Source organism: Eumetopias jubatus, unplaced genomic scaffold (genome assembly GCF_037043125.1).
Source record: "Eumetopias jubatus isolate StellerSeaLion01/CBP00866 unplaced genomic scaffold, mEumJub1_p1.0 scaffold_2, whole genome shotgun sequence".
NCBI classification, from domain to species: Eukaryota; Metazoa; Chordata; class Mammalia; order Carnivora; family Otariidae; genus Eumetopias; species Eumetopias jubatus.
Window position 1 is genome coordinate 62,628,395 of NW_028274808.1, and position 26,054 is coordinate 62,654,448.

Sequence of the window (26,054 nt, forward strand, 5' to 3'; positions counted from 1 at the left end):
TTTTTGTATAACACCCAGTGCTCCATGTAGAACGTGCCCTCTTTAATACCCATCACCAGGCTAACCCATCCTCCCACCGGCCTCCCCTCTAGAACCCTCAGTTTGTTTCTCAGAGTCCATAGTCTTATTTTACAATGACACACTTAATGTTAAGTGCCTATGAATTTTCTAAATGCAAATTTGATGTTATTTGTACTAAAATGGCTTTCTTTTGGGGTGCCTGTGTGGTGCAGTTGGTTAAAGGTCCTGAGATCAAGCCTTGCATTGGTTTCCATGCTCAGCATGGAGTCTGCTTGAGACTCTCACTCTTTTCCCTCCACTCTCTCTCTCTCTCTCAAATAAATTAAAAAAAAACCTTTAAAAATAAATAAGTAAAATAGTTCTTTTTACCTTAGTAATGCACACCAAATATGGGACATGAAAATATACTAAAATTTGGTTCTGTAATTTAAAATTAAAGCTGATCAATAATAATTCTTTGTCAAAAAGGCATTTTAGGTATCAGAATATTCTGCTAAGGAGGCCATACATTATTTCCAATGTGGTGGAACATTATTCTCTATAACGTGGTTTAGAAATGCTGTCACCTGGAAATAAATTGATGAATGACTTCTTCTGGTTACGAATCTTATATTTATTACATTCCAAATGTTTTCTCCCTGTCTAAATTCCCTTTCTGGATTTTGCCTTTTTGAGTATTTCATAAAAATGGATGGTAGGATATCCTAATGGAATTCTTACCCTGTGCTACAATGTTCCAAATTCCAGTATTTTACCAATAACCTTTTACCATCAAAAATCATTCAAATATCCTTTATGCACAGTGCATTCTTCACTTCCAGTATAACTTTATTGTAGTTCTCTCTTAACTTAATGTTAAATATCACATTTATCCCTAACAAAGAAAATCTCACACTTTAAATTACTTCAAATTACCTTTAAAGAAATTGGCAGCAAACCCTGCCTTGTTCACAGTTCCATCAGAAACAAATTTCATCCACAAGGTATTGGAGGTAGATCTGATATCTTCAGGTTTATCATAACCACAGAAACGCCCTATCAAAGGGCTATTTTCACTGGTTCCATCTCGAACTTCTAGATAGTCATAGGCACAGTTGTCATGTCTTTCAATCTGCAACAATAAAAATATGGGAAGATATATCTAATCAATAGATAAAACAATTTTTGTAGAAAGAGCATTATGTGTTCTTGGTGCCATGGTACTGACAGGGTCATATAATAAGTTACACCAAATGAGAGCTTTTCTTGTGAGTGTGCATGGCAATATCTATACCACCCATGAATAAAGGGCCTATTTTTCTGGTATACAGAGAGAGATACAAAAATCTATGGAACAGTGCATCCACATGCATCACAATCAACAGAAGTTAACTGCCTTTAAAAAAAATTAGAATGCAAGTAGTAATCCTCTGGAAAAAAGAGTTTAAAAAAATCCAAACTTAAAATTACCATTAAAAATCTGGACCAGATATTCTATAAGCAATGTATAATTTGTTCTGAAACATAAAAATTGCTGATAGTTCATCAACAAAACTGTTATCTTATTCACAGAGAAGCTTGATTCAAATTCTGTTGATAAATATTGCACTGTTTAAAGTTTTAAATCTCTTTTTAAAGGAAAATTTGATAATATAAAATGACATACTTCCTAGTCTATGAAATTCTTTACCCATAGTCAGCATAGCAGTAGATAGACTACTGTATGTAGAATCAGCACTGGCTATTCGTTTCTCAAGGTAATATGGCTGTTCAGTTGACCCCATTTACCCCAACACACTCCTCTTAACCCATATAACCTGCAAGAACTCAATCTCTTTCCTTAAGCAACTAATTGCAAAAAAAAGTGCAGTACTATAAAACTTTATGAAGAACTTCATGTTCATGGACCTATGTTTTGGCTCCAAACTTCTAAAAACAACAAACCAAAATTTACAAATTGTTTTCAAATTATAAAACAATTTCTAAATAAAATTCTTACTTTTTTCCCACAGAAAATGTGTATTAGCCCCAAACTCTTAAGAAGTTAACCACTTATTAGATATTTAAAGCTAGAAAACACAGGCATCTAAAATTAATAAACAGTGAAAAGTATCACATCTTGTCAACTCACATTCAACATATAATTCACTAATTTATGGAATTCTTTATTAAAAAAAAAATGAATGTCAGAGAGTACATTCATTCCATGGAACCATGACCTGAATGGATGAAACTGCTGGTACAGTTGGTTCAAGAATCTATTTCTTTCATTCTTTTTTTTTTAATTTATTTTTTGCCAGCAAGAGAGGGAACACAAGCAGAGGGAGTGGGAGAGGGAGAAGCAGGCTTCCCGTGGAGGAGGGAGCCCGATGCGGGCCTTGACCCCAGGACCCTGGGCCGAAGGCAGACGCTTAATGACTGAGCCACCCAGGCGCCCCTTGAAGAATCCATTTCATGATTTGTCAATACATTACAAATGATAATCTTCAAATTAGATAGCATAAAGACAAATAGAAAACAACAGAGTTTGAAGGACAGATTAGATCAGAACTAATTACTACATTTGCTGCTTCCCTTTTCACAACCACAAATCAGGATTCATTCACTCCTTCAACAAATATTCAGTGCCAATTCTATGCTAGGCACTCTCCTCACTGCTTGGTGTGCATCCTTTAGCAAAATAACAAAGAGCCTCACCCTCCTGGACCTTACATGCTACTGATGGGTAGAGAGTAAACGGATAACAAACAGGATAAATGATGAAATCATAAAATATTAGCAACCAATAAATTCTATGGAAAAATATAAAATGAAACAAGATGAGAAGTATGAGAAGTGGGGAAGTGAAGGTTATAATTTTAAATTATACCGTCAGTAGGTACTCATTGGGTTTGATATACAAATCTTGTTTTTTTCCTAAAAATGTATTCTCTTTCTGTGTGGAATTTGGGGAAAGAATGGGAAAATGTTCACTATAAAAAGTATCTCATTTTTAAAGAATATTTTTAAGACGACAGCTGTTTAAATAGAGAGGTGGCCTGGGAGAGCAAGCAGTGACACTAGTAACTTAGTCACCAGGGATGACAAGGCCAATCTGACCAGCTATATTATATGCTGTCTTCTCTCAGCTTTTAATATACTCCTTTCAAAATCAGAGTTCTCTATAAATATAAGAACATTTCCAGATGGCCAAAGGCCTTTCTTCGGTCAAGGGGACACATAAAATAATATCCCAAACTCTCCAGATATAGACTTGATAAAAGAATAAGCAACACTGAACTAGTGACAAACTGTAGAAAATAGCAAAAGCTCTCAGCAAGCTCTCCTCACCTGCCTGAGTGGCACAGAATGAACTGCTCCTGACTCAGGAATCATTTTGGAAGAAAAGGGAAAGAATGAATCAGAAGAAGAAAGGAAGTGAGAACACACAATAAAGAAGCTGCTTTTCATAGGTCAACTAAGAAAAATAAAATTGGTTTATATTATAAGCCATACTAGAATAAAACATAGGCTAATTAGAAAGGGTTTTTTAATCACTATTTTGAGGAGATAATGGCTTTCAAAAATTACTATATTAACAAGGACATAAACAAGATAGACACTACCAAAAACGAAACCAAAAAAATTGTATTTCTTCAGTGGTTAAAAAGAAATAGGATAATGGATATTTCCCTGTACATAAAATTCACTCTGTTCTTTTAACAGGTATATAATAGAGCTCTTTAAATTTTAATTTAAAGTACCTGCATATTCGCTGGTTACTTAGTAAAAAATTAGAGGTTTAAATATTTTAAATGATAAAGTAAATATTTCATGGATAAAATGCACAAAAATGGCCAGTTTTAAGATTAATTCTACTGGGCGCCTGGGTGGCTCAGTTGGTTAAGCGACTGCCTTCGGCTCAGGTCATGATCCTGGAGTCCCAGGATCGAGTCCCACATTGGGCTCCCTGCTCGGCGGGGAGAGCGCTTCTCCCTCTGACCCTCTTCCCTCTCGTGCTCTCTATCTCTCATTCTCTCTCAAATAAATAAATAAAATCTTTAAAAAAAAAAGATTAATTCTACTGGTACCTATTTATGAATTATTAATTACTTACATATTAAATATCATGCATTTTGTGTTAGGGGTAACTCAATAGAAACTTATACTGTATTTTCACAAAGTAAATGCCACAGTTGTTCAACTGTCTAGAAAATAAAATGTACCTCATATATATGAATTTAGGATATTTAGAAATGCATTATCCTCATACAACAACACTCCTAGATATCTTATTAATGACCTCAATGATCTTTACATTTTTCAGTTTAACTGCATTAGATCTAATTGCAATGCGAGCACAATGAATCTATTGGTCTTAATTATAATTACACTTCTTCAACTACATCTACACAAGAGTAATGATGGTGAGCACAAATGAAAGTTTGAGTTCTTTTAATTATGTCATTTATGTAACATTTTCTCCAGCTATATCAATTACTTCATAAATTAATCTATAGAATAGATAGAAATAAATCTGATTGAAGCTAAAAAATGGGTAAGTCGGGCACCTGGGTGGCTCAGTCAGTTAAGCTTCTGCCTTTAGCTCAGGCCATGATCCCAGGGTCCGGGGATGGAGTCCCACATTGGGCTCTCTGCTTGGCAGGGAGTCTACTTCTCCCTCTGCCCCTCCCCTCTGCTTGTGCGCTATCTCTCTCAAATAAATAAATAAAATGTTTTTAAAAAGTGGGTAAGTCCATTGGTGTTTTGCCAGTAAGCTCCATGAGAAAAAAGAACACCAAAGTCAATGATTTATAAAAACAAAAAAAAGAAAAAGCAGTTTCTTCTTGAGTTACAACATGGACACAGTTCATATCTGGAACCTGAATGCAATGTCATGCACAATTACACATGTAATAAATATATTTTGATAATGATGATGCTGATTTATTACAGACTTTAAGATACTCAGAGCATAAACCATATACAAATGTGGCAAGTTTATCATAATGTAAACATACCTAATATGTACATATAGAACACAACGAAACTGATAGTAAGCTCTGAACAGTTTTTAGGAAACTGAAATTTAAATGACATTGGAAGTAGATTCAAACACACAAAAAAGGAAGAATGAGTACAAAGATTAGCCAGAAGGGATTAATATTACATTTCATTAGTATGTGGAGCTCATGCCTTTACCAGCAGGTTAGAAAAGAAGCATGGAAAAGCTGAGTGATGTTTATTTAGCAAGAACTAAAATAAATTAAATACAACCTACAATAGCCTCTCATTCTAAAACTGCAAACTAGTGCAGAGATTTGTGGCAAAAAGAAGGGACCATGCCCAGACGTAGGATTCATTCGTACACTCTACCTTCATTTTATAATCAAATTTCCAAATAAATATTACAAAAACATCTACCTAATTATTTGTAAAAAGCTCTGAAAAGCCCAAACTTTCTAGACAATGATTTCAATAAAAGATCTACTATACTCTGTGAAAAACTAAAAATAGATTGAAAAATTCTCCATTTGATTCAACAATCCCACTTTGGGGTATAAATCTAAAAAACTGAAAGCAGGGTCTGAAAGAGATATTTGTACCTTCTTGGTCATACCAGCATTATTCACAATAATCAAAGGTGGAAACAATCCAAATGTCCATCAATGGATGAATGAATCAACAAAATGTCAAATATACATGCAATGGAATGTTCTTCAGCCTTAAAAAGGAAGGAGATCCTTTCATGTGCCACAACACGGATGAACCTTGAGGATATTACCCTGAGTGAAATAAGCCATTCACAAAAAGGCAAGAACTGAATGATTCCACTTACATGAGGTATCTAGAGTAGTCATATTCATAGTGACAGAAAGTAGAAAAGTGGTTGCCAGGGGTTGGGGGTAGAGGAGAGTTGTTTGGGGTATAAAGTTTCAGTTTTGCAAGACGAAAAGAGTTTTGGAGACCGGTTGCACAATGTGGATATACTTAACACTATTGAACTGTACACTTTAATTTTTTTTTTTTATTTTATCGCTTCTTGGCCTTTTGGCTAAGATCAAGTGTAAATTTTTTTTTATTTTACTATAATAATGAAAACAACGCTCTCCTATGACTGTTAGAATGTAGTTTTAAAATATAATTAATGTAATCAACTACGTAAATGATTAAACTTCTACAAATAATATAATTTAAAATTGTATACACAGGGAACAAAGCTAAAGTCATTATTTTTTGCTTTGGAGGAAAAAATGTTCAAGAAAAGTATGACTAAAAAACACTGTAGATTAGCATTCGTCATTAAAAATTAATTTGGGGAATTTCCATATCTGTGTGGATTCCACATATACATATACTACTACATACACTCTTGTTAAAATGATAAAAAAAATTAATTAATTTTAATAATGGGAAAAATCCAGCAAAGGCTAAGACATAATGCTATGAACAAAAAGAATTTTGTAAAAAAGGAGAAAAGCTTAGTAATAGAACATTATTTTAAAATTTGTTACTATCATATTTAATATTGCATTATTTAATATTATTTTAGTATTACTATTTAATATTAATTAATATTAACACATAGATCATTACAGTTCAAAAACAGAATATATACATTCAACCATGTGACAATGAAAATCATGAGTCTGGGTTAGGTTTATTTTCACGTGACTTGAGTTTTTTAATGCTACCATTTGAGTTTTTTCTTTCATGACACAGTTACTTTTACATCACTCTTAAATTTAATAAATATTCACTAAAAACTTGTTATTGCCAGAAAATATACAATTGACAGTGTATAAGCAGTGGTGAATATAGCAGACATGTCCCTGACTGACAAACATATGTTGATTAAACAACACGAATGCACAAATGAAGATAGTTATAAAGGAAAAGAATTAATAGTATGAGAGAATATAGATGCCTCTCTCCGGTACATGGGTTCAAGAGTGCAGAGGCCATGGAATTGATTTCAGTCACAATGCTACTAATTATGAACTATGTGACCTTGGGCAAGTTTATTTAAATGAACACATGCTAATCTTTCAGAGTAGAACTATAGCCTAAACCATAAATCTGAAGAGCTACTTAATTCTCTTTTAAGTCATCAACTGGTATATATATATATATTTTTTAAAGATTTTATTTATTTATTTGACAGAGAGAGACACAGCGAGAGAGGGAACACAAGCAGGGGGAGTGGGAGAGGGAGAAGCAGGCTTCTGCCTAGCAGGGAGCCCAATGCGGGGCTCTATCCCAGGACCCTGGGATCATGACCTGAGGCAAAGGCAGACACTTAGTGACTGAGCCACCCAGGCACCCCTGGTATATATATTCTTAGCCAAACATCCAAAAACAGTGCATGGCAAACAGAAAAATGTTAACTAATTAAGATCTCTTTGTCTTGGCTTCCTAGGTCATTTAAAAGACTACTTAACTTAAACAATATAAAATATTTAAAGGAATTAAGGGGTTACTTTTAGTCAGGCAATCCTCGAAGTATCAAGATAAGAACTTTTGTACATAGTTTACAATTGTGCAGCTTGCGGTAATGATGGGTAAGACTATTAAACATTTGTGATTTTCATAAAGGAAGTATAACCAAATCAGAGTGTGTAGAAAGTCTGACAAGTACCTCAAACTTAATCCCACTTAAATTAATGTATGTGGGGATTTCAATGTAAACATAAGTAAGCTCTGGGTTTATTTCACTTCTTTTCTGCTTTATTGACATTTCTTTGAAGTTGTTACTATAAACATTTCCAGTCTCCCAAACTTTTTCTCTTCTGTATTTCTGCAGACTGAAAGTGCTCAAGCAAAACAGTAATATAGAGGTTTCTTTACAAATAACTCCAAAATGATTTCTGACATAATCTACCTCCATGTACAAATCCACTGCAGTATCGGCCTTAAGAAGCAATGCGTCAGTAACTACTAGAGAAGAAAAAGGTTCTCAAAGGTATAATTACAGATGTATCAGAACTCTATTGACCTCCAAATAGTATCCTTTCCCATTCAAAGATACCTGAAATTCATTAACAAAGACCCTTGTTCAGATTTTCTTTCTGCACTCACGTTAAAATCTAAGTAACATGAGAAGAGATAAAGTCACAACATAAATTCACAGAAAGGTATAAATAACAGATAACTATTAAGTTCTTTATGGTAGAGTTCAACAAAAATGATGGACAAATTTGTCTTAAGGCCCTTTTTATCTGAAAGGGGAGAGTGTAACATAGAGAATAAAACAGTTACAAAAATAGAAACAGTTTTTGAATAAAGGCAAAGACTGATATCAATGAATAAAAACTTTTTTAAGTCAGACAAAACCACAAAATGCTGAGAAGTGGTGAGGACTTTTTTTTTAATTATACATATTCAAAATAAAATGTAAAAGCTAAAGATTAAAAATATGTAAATAAAAATAAATTGATATAAACATATATAAATCAACTAAATGAAAAAAATCACTTAATGACCACTAGAACAAATTAAAAATACATACACAGTTGATTCTCAATATTCATGGTAGTTAAGTTCTATAAAGTTGCTGAAAACACTGAATTAGTAAATACTGATTCATTGCTTCTGGGAAAATAGAGGATTAGGTTCTTGTGAGCTTCTGATCACAAATCTTTTGTCAACCAATCAATACATAACCTTGTTTCATGTGTGTTTCTGTTTAAAGACACCTTAATATATGTTGCCAATTCATTAATACAACTCACAGCCAACTGCATTATAACGCATGCCTGAACAATGTTTATTTAACACATACATTTTCTCCATAAGGCACGTTCACATCATAGCTGGGGATGTGAATGTCAGATGACTCAAATATTTTGCAGTTCTGTGCATGTCCATGAATGACCCAGAAAGAGCAATGAGTATTGATTTGGAGGTTAAAAATAAATTTTAGTTCGTATGTAAGTTTGCGGATACAGAATCTATGTATAAAGAATATTGATTATACCTGGATTTTGATGCTGGTTTAGTGCTTGCTTATATGATACTAGGTTAATGGCATAAGTTCATTTCCCTTATCTAGAAGATTTAGATGATACATTAGAACATCTCTAAATTCCTTGTCACGTCTGAATTTCTTAGAGCTGAGGATCTATCTAAATTGAGCCATAGGGCACATCAGGTCCTACATAATCTAAACTTTTCTTAGCTATCTAGGCTTGTTTCCTTTTGCATAGAAATTTATGTATCTTTGATAAAGGAAGGATATGTTAATGTCTACTCACCAATCATCATGCACTCTCACACTCCCTTACCTATAATCCATCCATTCTTTCATTCCCCCCATCATCATGTATTAATCATGCATCTAGTGGTGTTGGAAATATGGTGATCAACAAGATAGGTTAAGATCCTTACCCTTCGGTGGTGATCATTTTTAGTGAGACAGCAACCATGTAAATTAACAGATCCATAACATAAATTCCAGTAGTGATAAGTGCAATAAATTAAAACAGAATAATGGTTTGTAGACAATTGTAGGTAAGAATATATTTAAAATAGAGTTACCAGGCAAGGATTTTTAAGGAGGCAATGGTGAAGCAGAGATCCAGATGAAATGAGAGGAATAGAAGCATACATTTAGAGGTAGAAGAGCATCAGTGACAAATGCTGTATAATCGAGTAAACTTGGTATTTCCAAGGAAGGGAAAAAAGACCAAAGAGATTAGCTCAGAGGGTGTGAGAAGGAGCTTGGGACCAGGCGTGGGTTGCCTTGGTCCCGGATCACTGAGTCTGGGCTTTATTTTAGGTGTGATAGAAAATCCCTGAAAGAATTTTTTTTAAGATGTATTTATTTATTTGAGAGAGAGAGAGAGAGAGAACACATAAGTAGGGGGAGGCTCAAAGGGAGAAAGAGAGAGGGATAGAGAGAATTTCAAGCAGACTCTCTGCTGAGCACAGAGCCTGATGTGTGGCTCGATTTCACAACCCTGAGATCATGACCTGAGCCAAAATCAAGAGTTGGGCACCTAATCAACTGAGCCACACAGGTGCTCCCCCAACCCCAAAAGAATTTAAGCATCGTGTTATGATCTAACTTACATTGTAAAAGTATCCCTCTGGCTGCTGTGGGTCAGGATAGCAGGGCAAGAGTAGAGAGGTAACATTCTCACCAAGTTCCAAGAGAAGGAGCAACAGTGGGAACAGAGTAGTGGCCAGAAAGTTGGGATAAAGTGGCCATGTATGGGGCATTATTGAAGACAAAGCAAATGAAATATGTTAACTGACTGGCCTCAGGGTTTAAGAGAAAAAGTGGAATCAGGGCTAGTTCTTGAGTAAATAGTGACATACCGAAATAGTAAATACTGAAATCTGGAAGACTGAAGAAGAGTGAGTTAGTGAGTAGGACAAGATAATCAAAGGTTTGGTTCTGGTCATCTGAAGATGAGAGACCTAGCAGACATTTAAATATGTCCAGTATATGAACAAAGGAGGAAGAAACATAAGGAAATACAGCAAGATGAAGAAAAGACAGGAACCTAGAGATAACAGTTAACATGTGCTGTCAGCCAAATATGGCATGACATTTCCCCAATCCCAAATCTCAATCACTTGCTCAATCAACAAATATTTATTAAGCAACTACTCTCTGTCAGGCATGGTTCTAAGGGCCTGAGATGTAAATCTTTCCTACCTGACTTTCACTATCCTATTTTTGAAGAATATCACTATAATATATTGGCATTAAAGAAAAAACTGCAAACCAACTAAGCCTTCTGCATCTCAGGAATTGTATCTCAGTTTTTAGATGCATGGAATTTAGTTTTAGATGCATTCTCTGACACCACTTATGTAATAGGAGAATTTCATAAAAAAATTGAATTATATATTGAAAGACAGTTCATCTCTTAATCATTTGGGCAACATCACAAAATACAAGTAATGTGGTCATTAGGTAGATCATTTTTCACCGAACCAGTTATTTTGGTTTAAATAGCAGGTGAATCCTATCCAGTTTTAGTTCACTGTTAGCAATAAGGTGATCTATTTGAATAATGTTTGCAATATTATTGATCCGGTAAAATAACAAAATTCAAACATGAATCAAATAATCTCAAGAACCAAGGTTTCCAAAAATGCAAAATGATCAGGAGCATTTAACACAACATCATGATCATATAAGAGAAGACAATTTTTCCATGACAAAAGGCTGTATGTCTGGGAAATTAAATGGCACATGCAAAGGGGTGGAGATAAGTATATCACATGAAGGTGAGAGATTCTCTGGGCTTATGGGTAATGCCTGGATTCCCCTGATGTTTCTGCTGTGGGGACCGAGACACCAGCACACACATTGCACTCAGGAATGATATACCCTGGCACTGCCTTCTGATTGCTTGGACAGAGAATGAGCCTTCTAATCAATGAAGAAATAATCTCCAGTTATGGCATTTGGAGATGAACCTAACTACCACCATCTCATCATTCCTTCCCATTTCATCAGTGGGCTCTCAATTTCTAGACTGATTCTTCAATTTAAACATGCTGTGGAATTCACGACAAAGTCCTCCATCTCTTGGCTTCCAATCCCTAACTCGGTTCCCCCAGCCCCACTAAAATGACTCATTAGCCAGCTTGGTAGTTTTGGACCCAGACTTTGCTCCAGAATTCTGACTAACCTTTGGTTTATTGTGCCTTCATCTAATAATGTAATGTTGGTGCTGATCTCCTCCCTGATATATATTTTTGATGAAATCGAAAGCTAAAAACACTTAAATCTCTATTTCTGATATAAACAGTTTTCTGCATAATCATGAAAAGGAGAAAAATGGATTTTCTCCATAACAACAACAACAACAACAACATGATGGTCTACCTTTTAACCTCTTAGTTTAGAAGAGAAATAAAAGTTCTATTATTTAATGGACTCTTCAAGCAGTCTTGTGAAACAAGCCTGTGCCTTTCTCAAAAGAAACGATTGTCGGTACTTCAAACATTCTAATTCAAATAGCACAGATAATGTAAACTCACTTTAATCTTCTTGAAAATGTCTGCAACAAGAGGAAAGAAGAAGAAAAAAAAACCTCTTTCACTCTTGATGTTACATTTTATAGGCAATCCTTTGATTCTTTGCTGATTAAAAAGCTGATTCTCTGGTTCTTTGCTTATTTAATGAGGATCCCCTTAAATGGCACTGTCATTTATGGAGGATATGTTCCGTGAAGGGTGCCTGAAAGACTTTACCTCAAAGGCCTGAAAGGTCAATCCAACAAAGTAGTCTTCTGACACTGTTATTTTCCACACGCATTCCTTCATCGGTCTGTAGTCATCGGGATAATTAGGAGACTGAATCTGTCCTTCATTTTTACGTATCTCACCTCCGCAGATCGCTGAGGGTGAAAATACGCAAATAAATAAACCTAGACCTGACATTTCATTTTCATTTTCTTCTGAGATACCATTTTAGCTCAGTGCCTGTAGCTGAGTACATAAAGACCAGCTATAAAAAAATCAAAGTTGGCTGGTTATACTGCTGTAAATATTTAGATGGTAAAAACCTAGTCAGTTAACTATAAATATTAGATAATAGCACGGGAATATATGATTTTTTTATCACGGTTTCTTCACATCTTTACAAAAAACAGTATTTTTTCTAACTTCTAAAAACCGTTTGAGATTTTGTAAATGTATTCTATGTGGTAGAATATTCTATCATATTCTATATGATTTCCTGAACTGGTTCTTACAGTCTTTTGAGCTCAGGTAAAATAGCTGATCAAGAGAGACGCTCCACAGAACTCTCTGGGCCTCTGGCAATGTGAGCTAGCATCATGTGCTCAACATCTGTGGCCCCATCCAAATAATCCCCTTGACGGCCATACAGCTAATCTCTACAACAAAATGCTTCCGTTTACTTAAAAGTTTAAGGGAAGCAGAAATCTCCTGTCTTCTAAATTACCTAAGCTCTTGTGCTAGCAGAGGCAGGCGCAAGAAGGGTCTCTTCTGCCCACAACCTGGCAAAAAAAAAAGGGGGGCGATTTTTAAAGCCAGGATACACAATGCCAGTTTGTTGTTTCAGAGAAGTATAGAACAAAGCAGCTAGTAAATTCTCCCTTGAATGCTGACTCCCTCACTTAGACAAAGCATGCTCCAGAAATGTGCACAAGTACTTTCTGTGCAGTTTCCTATAACAGAGAATTTCAGCAGTATAGGCACCAAATAAACACAAATTTAGTACAAAGAAAAAATCATAATTTCTTCATGACATTTTAATACTATCATGGAAACAATGGAAATTTAAGAGCTCTTGCGCCATTTCCACACGCCCCCCCCCCCACATCCCTACATACATTTATATGTTACTATGTCACTGGTACCAGGAAAGAGGCTCTTCTTGCAATTTAACTTTACCAAGTACTTTTGTGAATATTATAACACAGATTTAGAAGACTTCATAATTAAATGTGGTTACAATATCATTCTAATGAAATTGAGAGAAAGGACTTTTCAGCTAAGAGACTTAAGGGGAAGTAATCTCTAAAACTGAATGGGACTTGCCTTCATAGACAGCTGCAAAGCCTTTTCCCACCCAGTTACTGCTGCTACGAAACTCAATCCACATTCTGCTGTCTGTAGAGGTAAGAACTTCAGGCAACTTGTCCCCACAGAATCTACCTAAAAGAAATAAAAGAATAAAGAGAGACTCCTAAATATGACTCTATATTCTAATTGCTTTCCACACTAGCCACAAATTATATATATAAAACCCGATTTGGTTCCTATACTCTATCTGGAGTAACAAGAGCTATAAGTACGCCTAGTATTTACTTAACATAGGTGGATAAATAAAAGAATGTCTTCGTATCTATTTATAAAATATTGGAACATACCATTCTCAGATTAACAGACTGACATCAATATCATTGTCTATAGAATTAAGAAACAGCTAGTGCTAAAGACATATTTGTAAAAGGTCACATGATACATCAAGGTAGGGAATATTCTTTCATAGAGAACAGAAAAAAGTACAAGTGATCCTGAGAAATTGGCTCCAATTATCAGACCGGTCCTTGCAGAGAAGTAGCTTGGTTAGGGATGTGTCTCAGCCCAAAGCGGAGTTCTTTGTCCTGTAGGGTTTGACTATGACCCACCAGGGAGACTCACATGCTGCTCTGGGGGTCTTATAGTACTGCATACATTCCATCCCATGTACAAAGTCATAATCTGCAGTGCAGTCGGTCAACCTCCCATAAATATATATTGGCTAACTGTGTGTCTTCACTGTGCTTTAAATTTCCATATATGAGAAAATGGCTAAATCTGGCAATCCACATGAAATAATTTTACCAACAATAATACATTGCCATCCATTTCTGCATGCCCCTGGCAGTGCTATCATACGTAGCTTCAGTATATGAAAAATAGTAGTCGACTTAAAACAAATTCATACTAACAGTCAACAGGTGAAGAACTGTCTTCCTAAATGGCAAAGTAAATTAAGGGCATGCAAAAGAGAGCAATGTTTCTTAAACTGCAATGTGCATATGAAATGCCAGGGAGTCTGTTAAAATACAGTCTCTAATTCAGAAAGTATGGAATGGAGCCTGGATTTCTACCCCTCTAACAAGTGATCCTGATGCTGCCTGTCTGACAGGTACACTTCAAGGGACAGGTCTCAGGGGAAGTAATGGGGAAAATTTTCCACATGAAAACGATGACCAGACTGAACCAGTCTGTTGGCCCACTATACGCCAAAGCATGTAACGCTGCTGGTGTTCTAAAAGAAATGTGCTCCACTATTTAGCTTTAGATTTGGTTCTTCAATATGAATTTAATGAAATGTTTTCTTTGGAACACACACACATATATTACAGATTGCTTCACCTAGGCTAAGAAATGCAGTGTTCAAGACAATGTTTTCTTCAACCTGACTTATCACATTCGCTCAATTTTATTTTTTTTTCTTATTTTTAAACATCTCTATATGTCTTGGACCTAAGACTTTTAATACAACAGTATACATTCAGTGGGTTTTGGATGTTAAGATAAAAAGAACTGTAAGGCACATAAGCACAGCTGAGCAAAGCTACCTCTAAAAATAAAGGAAAAGTTGCCATTTCAAAAAAAATCAATATTGAAGTAGATGCTTACATGCTCACAACAGCTCTCACCTTTAAGTAAAACAGAGGGCAACAGTAAAGTGCCTCATACAAGTCAATGGCGTGGTCTGTGGTTAAACGTTGGCAGCAGACTTTTGTGAGCACCAAATCTGAGCTACAATTTATGACACAAAGTACAAATGCCTCTTCTCAGCCACAAAAACTCTCTGAGAAGCACAACCGTGACATCCACAGTGAGAGCTAACATGGGTGGCAGAAGAAATCAGCTACCAAACATGGACCTAGTGGCTCACATTCTACTCCCTTAGCCAACAAAACAAAACACGACACGCGCACCCACATCATTTATCTGGTTTTCTCATTAAAGCGATGATTTATCAAATTAAAAATATATTTGGAGGCTATTCTCAATCATTCAGATCCAAGTATTTCCTCATAATTTAAGCTAGTTTAAAATCAATCTCTCTATTTATCTGTCCGTATTTTGCTGTGGTTGAAAAGAGTATAATAAAAATTAAGATGTGGGCCACATACATTTTGAAGTCCAAGATGACTCTTAAAAGAATCTACTTCCAAGGACAAACTATATGCATGACCACAGAGGAGGTAAAGAGTCTCTTACCAAGGAGAGGTGATTTCCTCCAGTACCCATCTCTCACTTCAATGTAGTCATACCAGCACAAACTGCTTTTGTATAGGTCCATTGTGGTAAAATTTAAAACAATCTGCAAATTGGAGCAAAATGACACAAAAAGTAAAATGACTGTAACTGCACACAGTAATTTGATTCCTGGAGATAAGGAACCCAGGACTACCATGAATACAGATTCATAGCTAATTCTTTTTTTTTTTCTGTTAGTATTCCCTTAATATTTTTTCTTAGCAAACACCTGAAAAAAAGAAAATATCTTCTCGTTCTCATTAATGTTTGACAATATAAGAGCACTATGTCAGGAGTTAAAAGTAAACATTTTAATAATTAAAGCAAAGTTTCAATAAAGTAATTGAAATAATTGTGAAACAAACAGAAATCTTTATTCAAAGAGTTTATTTTGAATTTTTTAAGATAAACAGGACTTAAACCATGAGAAATTCTGATTTTGCCATGAATGTCTTCTTTTTAATAATTTATTTCAAAGACAACCAGACATGTATAATTATATTAAAAATTACCACCATGTGCCATATTCCAAGAACATAATATCATTGTGTATGTTGAAATGTTTTAAATACAGTTCTAAAATTTGAATTTATCCATGTAACTATAATCAAAGACAGATGTCACTATGCTTTTCTAGATCCAAGAATATATACTCAAGGACCTCTCAAGTTATAAGATCTTACACATGACCCCTTATTCTGTACTTTGTTTTGAAATGATGCTGCTCTTTGTTAAGATAATTCAAATAATTCAAGAACAACTCTAGGAAAGACAATTTTCTTACTGCTTTACAAAAAGACTTTATTTTTCAAATAATTAACTCTTTTTCTACTTGATTACACCAAAAGTAGAGCCAAACTAGAATGAGAAATATACTTATCTGAAGTAAAATTCATTTGGAAAATAGTTTTTTTAATATTCAAAAACTTATTCTGCTTAAAATACCTAAGATGCTTAAGGTGTGAGGTGAACCTTTTTTTACTCTGCAAGCTGCAATGGACTTTGGCCCAAAGCAACAAATTATGAGTATTTAAATAAACGCTTCTAATATAAAACTGTAGATTGTAACAATATTTAAAGAATCCTTTGGTAACAATATAAAAACCTGAATTTATATTTAAGAGAACTCTCAAGCTCAAGAACTGAGTAAAATATATATATAATCTATCAAGACTGAATCCATATTCCAGAAAAGTGCTACCATTTTTGTGTGGAAAACATATGCTTCTCCCCTTTCTTGAACTCAATACTTAACAGAACCATGAGTACTAATTAGGGTAAATCAATCCTTAACTAGCTTACTTCTTATGAGAATGAAGATACAACATAAAAATAATTATTCCTCTTGGCGTCTTGCATCTCAGTAATGACAATGGTCATCAGTGGAACTGTACACCAAAGCTGGTTATAATTGTCCGTGTAAATAATTATTTTATAGAGATAGAAACTAAGACTTTATCGAACTATAATGAAAGTCAACTGTACCTTATAATGGTATTAACATTTTGCCATTAAATTCAACCTTTTCCAGTTTCTTTAAACATGTGTTTTCTTGATTCCAAAGAGATGAAATCTACCAAGGATGTGAAAATAGAGGCACACTTGTTTTGTTTTGTGTTTTAATGTAATACAATCTATGTAGCATAACTTGGTTTTGTTTAATAAAATTGTTGGGGTGCCTGGGTGGTGCAGTTGGTTGAGCTTCCAACTCTTGGATTTGGCTTAGGTCATGTTCTCAGGGTCATGAGATCAAGCCCTGCATTGGGCTCCCCACTCGGTGTGGAGCCTGCTTGAGATTCTCTCTCCCTCTCCCTCTGCCACTCCCACTCATGCTCCCTCTCTTTCTCTCAAGTAAATAAATAAATCTTAAAAAAATAAAATTAAATTTTTCATTTATTTCTGTCTACCTTAGTTATAGTTTCTCTTTCTCCTTTCTTTTTCTTTTCCTTCAGCCTAATTTTATCATTCCAAATATTCTCAAAAATGTTTACAAAAATTTCCACAATATCCATTTTTTTCCTGTCCTTTGCAGTAATTCTCAACACCTGATTATCAAAATGCATAGTTTCTAAACAATTTTTCTGAAGTTCCCAATATGTTTTCTCTTCCATCTTTGAATACCAATGTAATATTAGGTTATTCTTACAACATCATTGGGAAATAATTTCTATATTTTCTCCTTAACTTTGTATTTACTTTAAGCCTGTTTAAATGGGGAAGACCACCACTGCCTGACTGATCTTAGGTTTCTTTTCTTTTTTTTGAACAATTTTATTTATTTGACAGAGAGAGACAGTGAGCAAGGGAACACAAGCAGGGGGAGTGGAGGAGGGAGAAGCAGGCTTCCCACAGAGCAGGGAGCCCGATGTGGGGCTCGATGTGGGGCTCGATGTGGGGCTCGATCCCAGGACCCTGAGATCATGACCTGAGCCAAAGGCAGATGCTTAATGACTGAGCCACCCAGGCACCCCTGATCTTAGGTTTCATTCTGCATTTGTATTCTCTCTTAGCAACCACCAGGGATTCGAATATGTATGATCATACAAGAACTCAGTTATTATAGCAGAGATGGCATAACTAGAATTTAGACACAAATGGTAGACCCCAAGGCTCATTTTGTGGCTTCCCTCTTGGATTTAAAGGTGAGTTTCATAATGGTGTGCAAATAGTTTCACTTCCTCTTCTATGAGGGAAAAAAATCAAGCTAAATTGGAAGTATGTATATCATCAAATTGTATTTAAAATTAAAACAATGTGGTTGGAATGCTAACAAGTAGTTAATATTTGAAGTTTGGAACATACACACACAAACACACTCACACACACAGTTGGAAGGCGGATAACTCTAAACAGAAAAGTTTCCTATCTTGTTTTTAATCTTCTATTTTAAACGCCAAGCACCGTGGAGGAACAAAACTGGCCTACTTTAATATAAAACACAGAGTCCTTTAGAAGCAGAAAATGTAATAAAGATAGGTTTTCTAAAATCAAATCTTAGGGCTCTGACACAGAAGTAAAATGTTGGCCTTTGACTAAGGTTGCTAGCAGAATCAACTTGAATTACAAATCAAAAGCACTTGGAAAATATTTGGTTGTCTTAAATTATGCTATTTTGTGTAAATACGTTGCATCTTTTTAAAAGAATGATGAAAACTAACTGGCACAATTATATAAATGTTTATTTCTTATGGTAAGTATCAATTTACCATTATCAATTTAAAATTAATCATGGCTCCCTTGGAACATGAGATTGAAGGAGATACAAGGAACAATTCTAGGATTTCCTGTGATCTGTTATGAGTCTTAGTTGCTATTCTGCAAAGTTAAATTGATACAATTGCTGTGGAGTTTGCTTAGTAAAACTTTGTTACATAGTACTGCAGAGTGCCACAAAGTACGTAATCTGGAAGAAAGGCAGACCAACAGTCAAGGGACTGGATGTCTGCAAATCTCCATTGAAAAATATAACCAAGAAACTATTGCCAGCACAATTAAGACATTACTGACTACCTAAACTAATTCGATGAGCACCACAGAAAGACCAACTAGAATTGGTCTTACAGTGCTGAGGATGGGGAAGACAAATCTTCAATTAGACTGATATTATTAAGTGGCTCTTTAGAAAGAGATACTAGAATCAAAAGCAGTAAAATAAAATAGATTTCTGGGCTCCAGCCAAAAGAAGTTTGGACAAGTCTAATAATCTCTAGGGAGACTACAGTTTTCTTCTCAGGAATAAGACTAGAGGTGAGAAGATCAGTAAATTATATTCTATGGGTCAAATCCAGCCTTACAACCAGTTTTTGTAAGGAAAGTTTTGTTGGACCCATTCCTCTACATATTGCCTATGATTGCTTTTGCAATACAATAGAACTGAACATTTGAAACAAACTATCCCCGGCAAAGCCAAAAGTATTTACTGTATATCCTTTCCAGAAAAAAATTGCCAACTCATGGAATAATTGATCACTAAGCTTTTGTTCACCTCCGAATTGTATCCTGCTAAAGGAAAAAATTTACATCTTTTCCTACAACTAGAAGCTATTTATGATTGGGAATAGAAAGCCTGGTTTAAGTTCTAGCTTCTCGGATTTCTAGTTTACTTAAACTTTCTTAGTTGGAATGTATTTCCTTATGTCAGATCCCTGGAGGCCATAATATCAAGCTGATCTCAGCAGAGTTAAATCAGAAGGATTTAATTGGAAAATGTTAGAAAACCACTAAGGTAATCAGAAAGCATTGTTAAGATTCTCATGTATTACTGTTTTCATGGTATATATTCAGGCGTCCCTCACAACATAAATCCTGAAGACAGTTATGAAAGAAATAAAAGTATTAACCTAATTTACTTAATCCAACTATGCTGGGAACATAAAAACATCAGCCTAATTTTAAGGTTTCACAGGAAAATCAACATGTTAAAGTAAGGGATTCTTACTTCAAAATCTAAAGAATAGACAGGAGAACCTGGACCTCGGTTCAAGTCCCTGCCTTACAATAAACGAGTTGTATGACTCAGGTGGATCCCTAATTCCATCAGGGATTTATTATATGACAGGTGAAAAACAAGAATTGGATTATGCTATAAGAGTAATTTCTCTGCTTAAAATTATATGATAACACCTGGATTTTGAAATTTTGGTGTGTCATCACCAACTACTCACAGGAACATTTTTCATACCTTCTTTTCCTTAATCCCCACTCCACCCCTATACCTGATCAATTCCAACTTCTGTAGTTCCCCTAAAAATGTTCTCCTTCCATTTTCGCTGACCATGCTCTCCATACCTCTTTGAAATAACTGCCATCGTTTCCGAAGCTGTACTTTGTGGGTTTTTTTTAATTATTTTTATTTATTTGTCAGAGAGAGAGAGCACAGGTGGCAGGCAGAGTGGCAGGCAGAGGGAGAAGCAAACTCCCTGGTGAGCAGGGAGCCTGATGCAGGGCTCGATCCCAGGACCCTGGGATCATGACCTGAGCCCAAGGCAGACACTTAACTGACTGAGCCACCCAGGCATCTCTCACAAGCTGTACTTTGGTTTTCAGTTTCACTCATCTCTAATTCATCCTATCCTGTATGGCCACTTTAACCCCATGAAAGTTGGGCACCGGTGGCTTCACACCAAACTCCATGTAAATTTCTCATCCTAGGGATCATGACTCTAGGGTCATAGCCCACCTCTGCTGCTTCATCTTTCACTACCTCAAACAGAACGTTCATCCTACCCATCCCTGACTTCTTGCTGGTGTGCCCTGAAAAAGTACCCCCAGTTTCAGCACTCCTTTAGTCAAAGTGTATGTCATTATTCCTGGGACACAACTCTCCCCTTTCCTGTTTCTGGAATCTCTTCACACCTTTCAAAGTCTTGATCAAAGGCTTAGATCTCCCAACAAGATCTGAGCTCTCCTACCTCAGCAATTCCATCTTGCTTTCTTCAGTGATTTCTCAGAGTTTGGCTATTGTATTACTGGGCCTTGCTCTTGCTATGTTTATAAGTTCTTGAGAGCAAAGATTTCTTTCACACGCCAGCAGATACTATATTTTGAATTGACCCCATATGTGTAAAGCACAGATGAGTGATTAAAAAGATATTTTTGCAAAATGAAAGCAGGCAAATGATAGCTCCTAACTGGGTTATACAGGAAAAGAAAAAAAAATTAACTCTATTGAAGACAAAAGCAATCTGCCCTTGTTAAAAGGTCAATCAGTTCTAAAAGATGAAAGAATCAATAGTGCATAATTCTATCAGCTCAACAGAGCTCCATTCTCAGCTGCACATTCTGGACTGTTACCAGCAAGCACCGTGCAACATCAAGAACAGTCTTAGATTGGACAGGACTCTGTTTTTACCTTGGAAAGTCTAATTCTAAAAAGACATACATGTAAAATGACAATCTTACTTCTTTTTCATTGTGGTAAAATAAATATGCACATAAAACTTACCAATTTAATCCCTTTTAAGTGCACAGTTTTATGGTGAAAGTACATTTACACTGTTGTACAATAATAAACTTATTTTTTAAAAAGAATATTCTTCCTATATAAAATAATACACGCTTATTGTAGAAAATTAAAGGAAGAAGAAATAAAACTTATCTGTAAACCCACCAGAGAGAAATAAGCATTGTTTTAGTATATACTCTTCCATAATTTCGTCTCTAACATATGTAATTTAAAAATTAGATCTTTTCATGCCTATGATTTTTAACCTGCTTATTAAATTTCCCAATATATTAAAAACATTTTCTCAAATCAATGCTATTTTTGGTTTTCTAAATTTAATTTGTTTCCAATTTTTCATTATTATATATAACTATCTCTGCACAGACTCAAATAATTTCTCTAAAATAAATCTCTGGGCTAAAGTGCAAGTGCATTTTTCAAAATATGATAAAGATTACTAAAGTCCTTCAGAAAAGATATTTCCACTTTTATTTTCAGAAGCTTTGTACCCTTATTATCATTTGATATTATTCTATTCCATCTTTGTGGGTAAAATACAACACATCATTGTTGATTCAAAAAGCACTTCTTTGATAAAGACTGAAAGTAAACAATTTCTATATTAATTATATATCTATTCGTACAGATCAATAAATGTTCTGCTTTCTTAGTCATTTTCTAATGTGGTGTTAATCTTTATTTGTTAATTTAAAACAGCTCTTTATATATGCATACCAATGTCCTCTCATCTCATTTTGATTTTTATTTGTGATTTTGTATTGTTAATGTAATTATTCTAATAAATTATTTTGCATTTTGTTATTTTCGATTTAGGTACCCAACATATCTTTTCCAGAAAATAAACACCAAATCATTTGTTTTCCTCAGAAAAATACGAAATAAAGGTTTAGTTTTTGTGCAAATACATAAAAATGATTTATTATTTATTGAAAAACTCTTCCCCAACTTATTTATTTTATAGGGGTGCCTGGATGGCTCAGAGATTAAGCATCCAACTCTCAATTTCGGCTCAGGTCATGCTCTTAGGTCATGAGATCAAGCCCCACAGCAGGCTCTGCCCTGGGCATGGAGTCTGCTTGAGATTCTCTCTCTCTCTCCCTCTCCCCTGCCCCTCCCCCACTCATCTCTCTCTCTCTCTCTCTCTCTCTCTCTCTCTCTCTCTCTCTGACAGAAAGAAAGAAAGAAAGAAAGAAAGAAAGGAAGGAAGGAAGGAAGGAAGGAAGGAAGGAAGGAAGGAAGAAAGGAAGGAAGAAAGGAAGGAAGAAAGGAAGAAAGAAAAAGAAAGAAAGAAAGAGAAAGAAAGAAAGAAAGAAAGTTCATATTTATAAACAAATATATGACAAAAGTCTTTAAGCCCTCAGGGCATAATTCTGGTCTTTTTGGTTTGTTCCATTGATTCAGAAGCCTATTTTGACATACCACAGAATATGAATTACTGAAGCAGCTTAATGTTTTTCTATTATCTTACAGTGCAATCCACTTTCCTTCATTAATTATTTTCTAATTTGCCTTGGTTATTCCAACCCTTGTTATTTTATAAATAACCTCTGGAAAAATTGGGTCTGGGTATAAAACAAAAATCTATTGGAAATTTATTGGATTTACTTTAAAACTATACGTTAATTTAGGAAAAACTGACAATTTATAATACATCCTGACATATGATATGTTACATTCTGCTACATATGTTATTGTGTTTTAGTTCCACAACGAAGTCTTCAGTTTTCTAAAATCTATTACATCTTAATATATTTGTTTTTATTTGATCAACTTAAGTGTAATTTTTTAGTTCATTCTTCTGAATTTTTGAAAAGAAAAAACATATTCTCTATTACTAAAGAAAAATGTAATGATTAGCTCTGCCAAATGCAAGGTCTGTAGTGCTAGGCAGGTTACTCAATCTTTTCTTAAGTTCAATTTCTTCACATATAAAACAGATAATTATAATCCTAAACTCAGTGGAGTGTGAGCAGTTTAACACAGTGCCTGGCATAGTAAATACTCAATATTAATTTCTTATATTTATTGAATTGAAAAAAGTCCTCCTAGTCCTAATTCATCAGGTTATCATTAAATATACATACTGAATTCTAGTGTTACTAGCATTTATGAAATTTTTAGACAGATTGTTTCCATTTTGATACTATTATTTGACAAAATAACAAATTTTATAATATTCAACTACCCTCATAATGCTGAACTAAAACATTCAGTTTTATAAATTATATAGCTTGCTTTCATTTGATTAAATTTATACAACATCCATGTGTTTATATTCATATGTAAGGCACTTGATAATTTTTTCATGTGTGTTGTGTAATGTTATGTTTATCAGAATTTTACTTCTTTTAGTAAAATAAATGAAGATAGAGAAAAAAATGAAGAGACTACACATTGTTATGCAATGCACTTGAAATACATTTTATTACATGGGAGAAATCTGAGATTTTAGAATTTGAAAAAACTGCCTTGAGAAATCATCTGCAAGCAGCATCATTTTATAATAACTTCTGTAAACTTATTTTATATGGTTATAACTTATTTAATTTTTAGTGTTCATTAAATAACTTTTGATATTTTCAATTTCCAGGATTCTACATTAAGAAATACTTCAAGTGAAAGTATTTCTTCAATTTTGATTTTTAACAAAGTTAAATATATAGCCATTTATATACAGTAAATTACATTATTATGAATTCAAGTAAAAAAATTCACATTTTCAAACAGAAAAAATACTAGCAAAATATGTTAATTAAAAAAAATAACCTAAAGTATAAACTATAGGCAGGACAAAATGAGCCTTAATGGAAATCTGAGATGTGAGAAGAAATAATGATTAAAAATATTTGGTGAGGGCTCCTGGGTGGCTCAGTTGGTTAAGCAACTGTCTTCGGCTCAGGTCATGATCCTGGAGTCCCAGGATCGAGTCCCACATCGGGCTCCCTGCTGAGCAGGGAGTCTGCTTCTCCCTCTGACCCTCTTCCCTCTCGTGCTCACTATCTCTCATTCTCTCTCTCTCAAATAAATAAATAAAACCTTTAAAAAAATAAAAAATAAAAAAATAAAAATATTTGGTGAACCTTCAAACAAATGCTGTTGGGAAAGGAGACCCATGTACAAGCAAATGAAGTCAGACCTTTATCTTAAGCCATATACAAAAATTAATTCAGCAATCAATTAAAGACCTAAATGTAAAACCAAAGCTATAAAACTAGAAGAAAGCAGAGAGGAAAAGCTTCATGATATTGGAACTGGCAATGATTTCTTGGATATGGCACAAAAGCACAGGCAAAAAAAAGTAAAAATAGTTATGTGGTACTACATCAAACTAAAAAGCTTTTGCAAAGCAAACAATCAGCAGAGTAAAAAGGCAACTACAAAAAAGAAGAAAATATTTGCAAATCATATATCTCATGAGAGGTTAATAGCCATAATATGTAAAGAACTCCTATAGCTCCACAAGAAAAAATAAAATAATCCAACTAAAAAATGGTCAAGACACTTAAAGATACATTTCTTCAAAGATGATATACAAGTGCCGAGACTCCTATCAACATCACTAATCATCAGAGAAATGCAGATCAAATCCACAATGAGATATCACCTCTCACCCATTAGGATGACAACTATCAAAACAACAACAACAACAACAACAAACACCAAAATACTACATATTGGTGAAGATGTGGGGAATTTGGAACGCTTCAACATTGCTGGTGGGATTGTAAAATAATGCAACCACTATGGAAAGCAATATGGAAGTTCTTCAAAAAATTAAAAACAGAACTACCAAAGTATCCAGCAATCCCACTTTTTCAGAGTATGCATCCACAGGAATTCAAAGGACTGTCTTGAAGAGATATTTTCCTGCTCATGTTTGTAGTAGCACTATTCACAACAGCCAGAAGGTGGAAGCAACTCAAACGTCTATCAAAGGATGAATGGATAAACAAATGTGGTCTATACATACAATGGAATGTCATTCAGCCTTAAAAAGAAGAAAATCCTGTCACATGCTAAAACATGGTTAAACCTTGAGACCATTACGCTAAATGAAATAAACCAGTCACGAGATAACAAATGCTGTATGCTTCCACTTGTGTGAGGTATCGAAAGTAAATTCATAGAAACAGAAAGTACAATGGTGGTTCCCAGGGCCAAGGGGGAGGAAAAATGGACATGAATGGGTATGGAGTTTGTTTTGCAAAATGGAAAAGTTCTGGAGATCTGTTCCATAACAGTGTGAATGTACTTAACACCATTGAAATGTACACTTAAAAATGGTTAAGACAGTAAATTGTACATGTTTTTTACCACAATAAAAAAAAATTGGTAAATATCTATGTATACCTTAACAAAT

General features: G+C 34.6%; 1 protein-coding gene across 1 annotated transcript in view; it reads right to left on the bottom strand.

Moving 5' to 3' along the window:
- The window catches only part of TLL1 (tolloid like 1), a 213,443-nt gene that overhangs the window by 41,508 nt on the left and 145,881 nt on the right, over positions 1 to 26,054 (bottom strand). Inside the window, exons 10-13 of the mRNA XM_028104406.2 lie at positions 15,691 to 15,793; positions 13,507 to 13,623; positions 12,193 to 12,338; positions 937 to 1,132 (exon numbers count right to left, since the gene is read on the bottom strand). Of these exons, the coding sequence (XP_027960207.1) occupies positions 937 to 1,132; positions 12,193 to 12,338; positions 13,507 to 13,623; positions 15,691 to 15,793 (562 nt within the window). The remainder of the gene's footprint in view (positions 1 to 936; positions 1,133 to 12,192; positions 12,339 to 13,506; positions 13,624 to 15,690; positions 15,794 to 26,054) is intronic.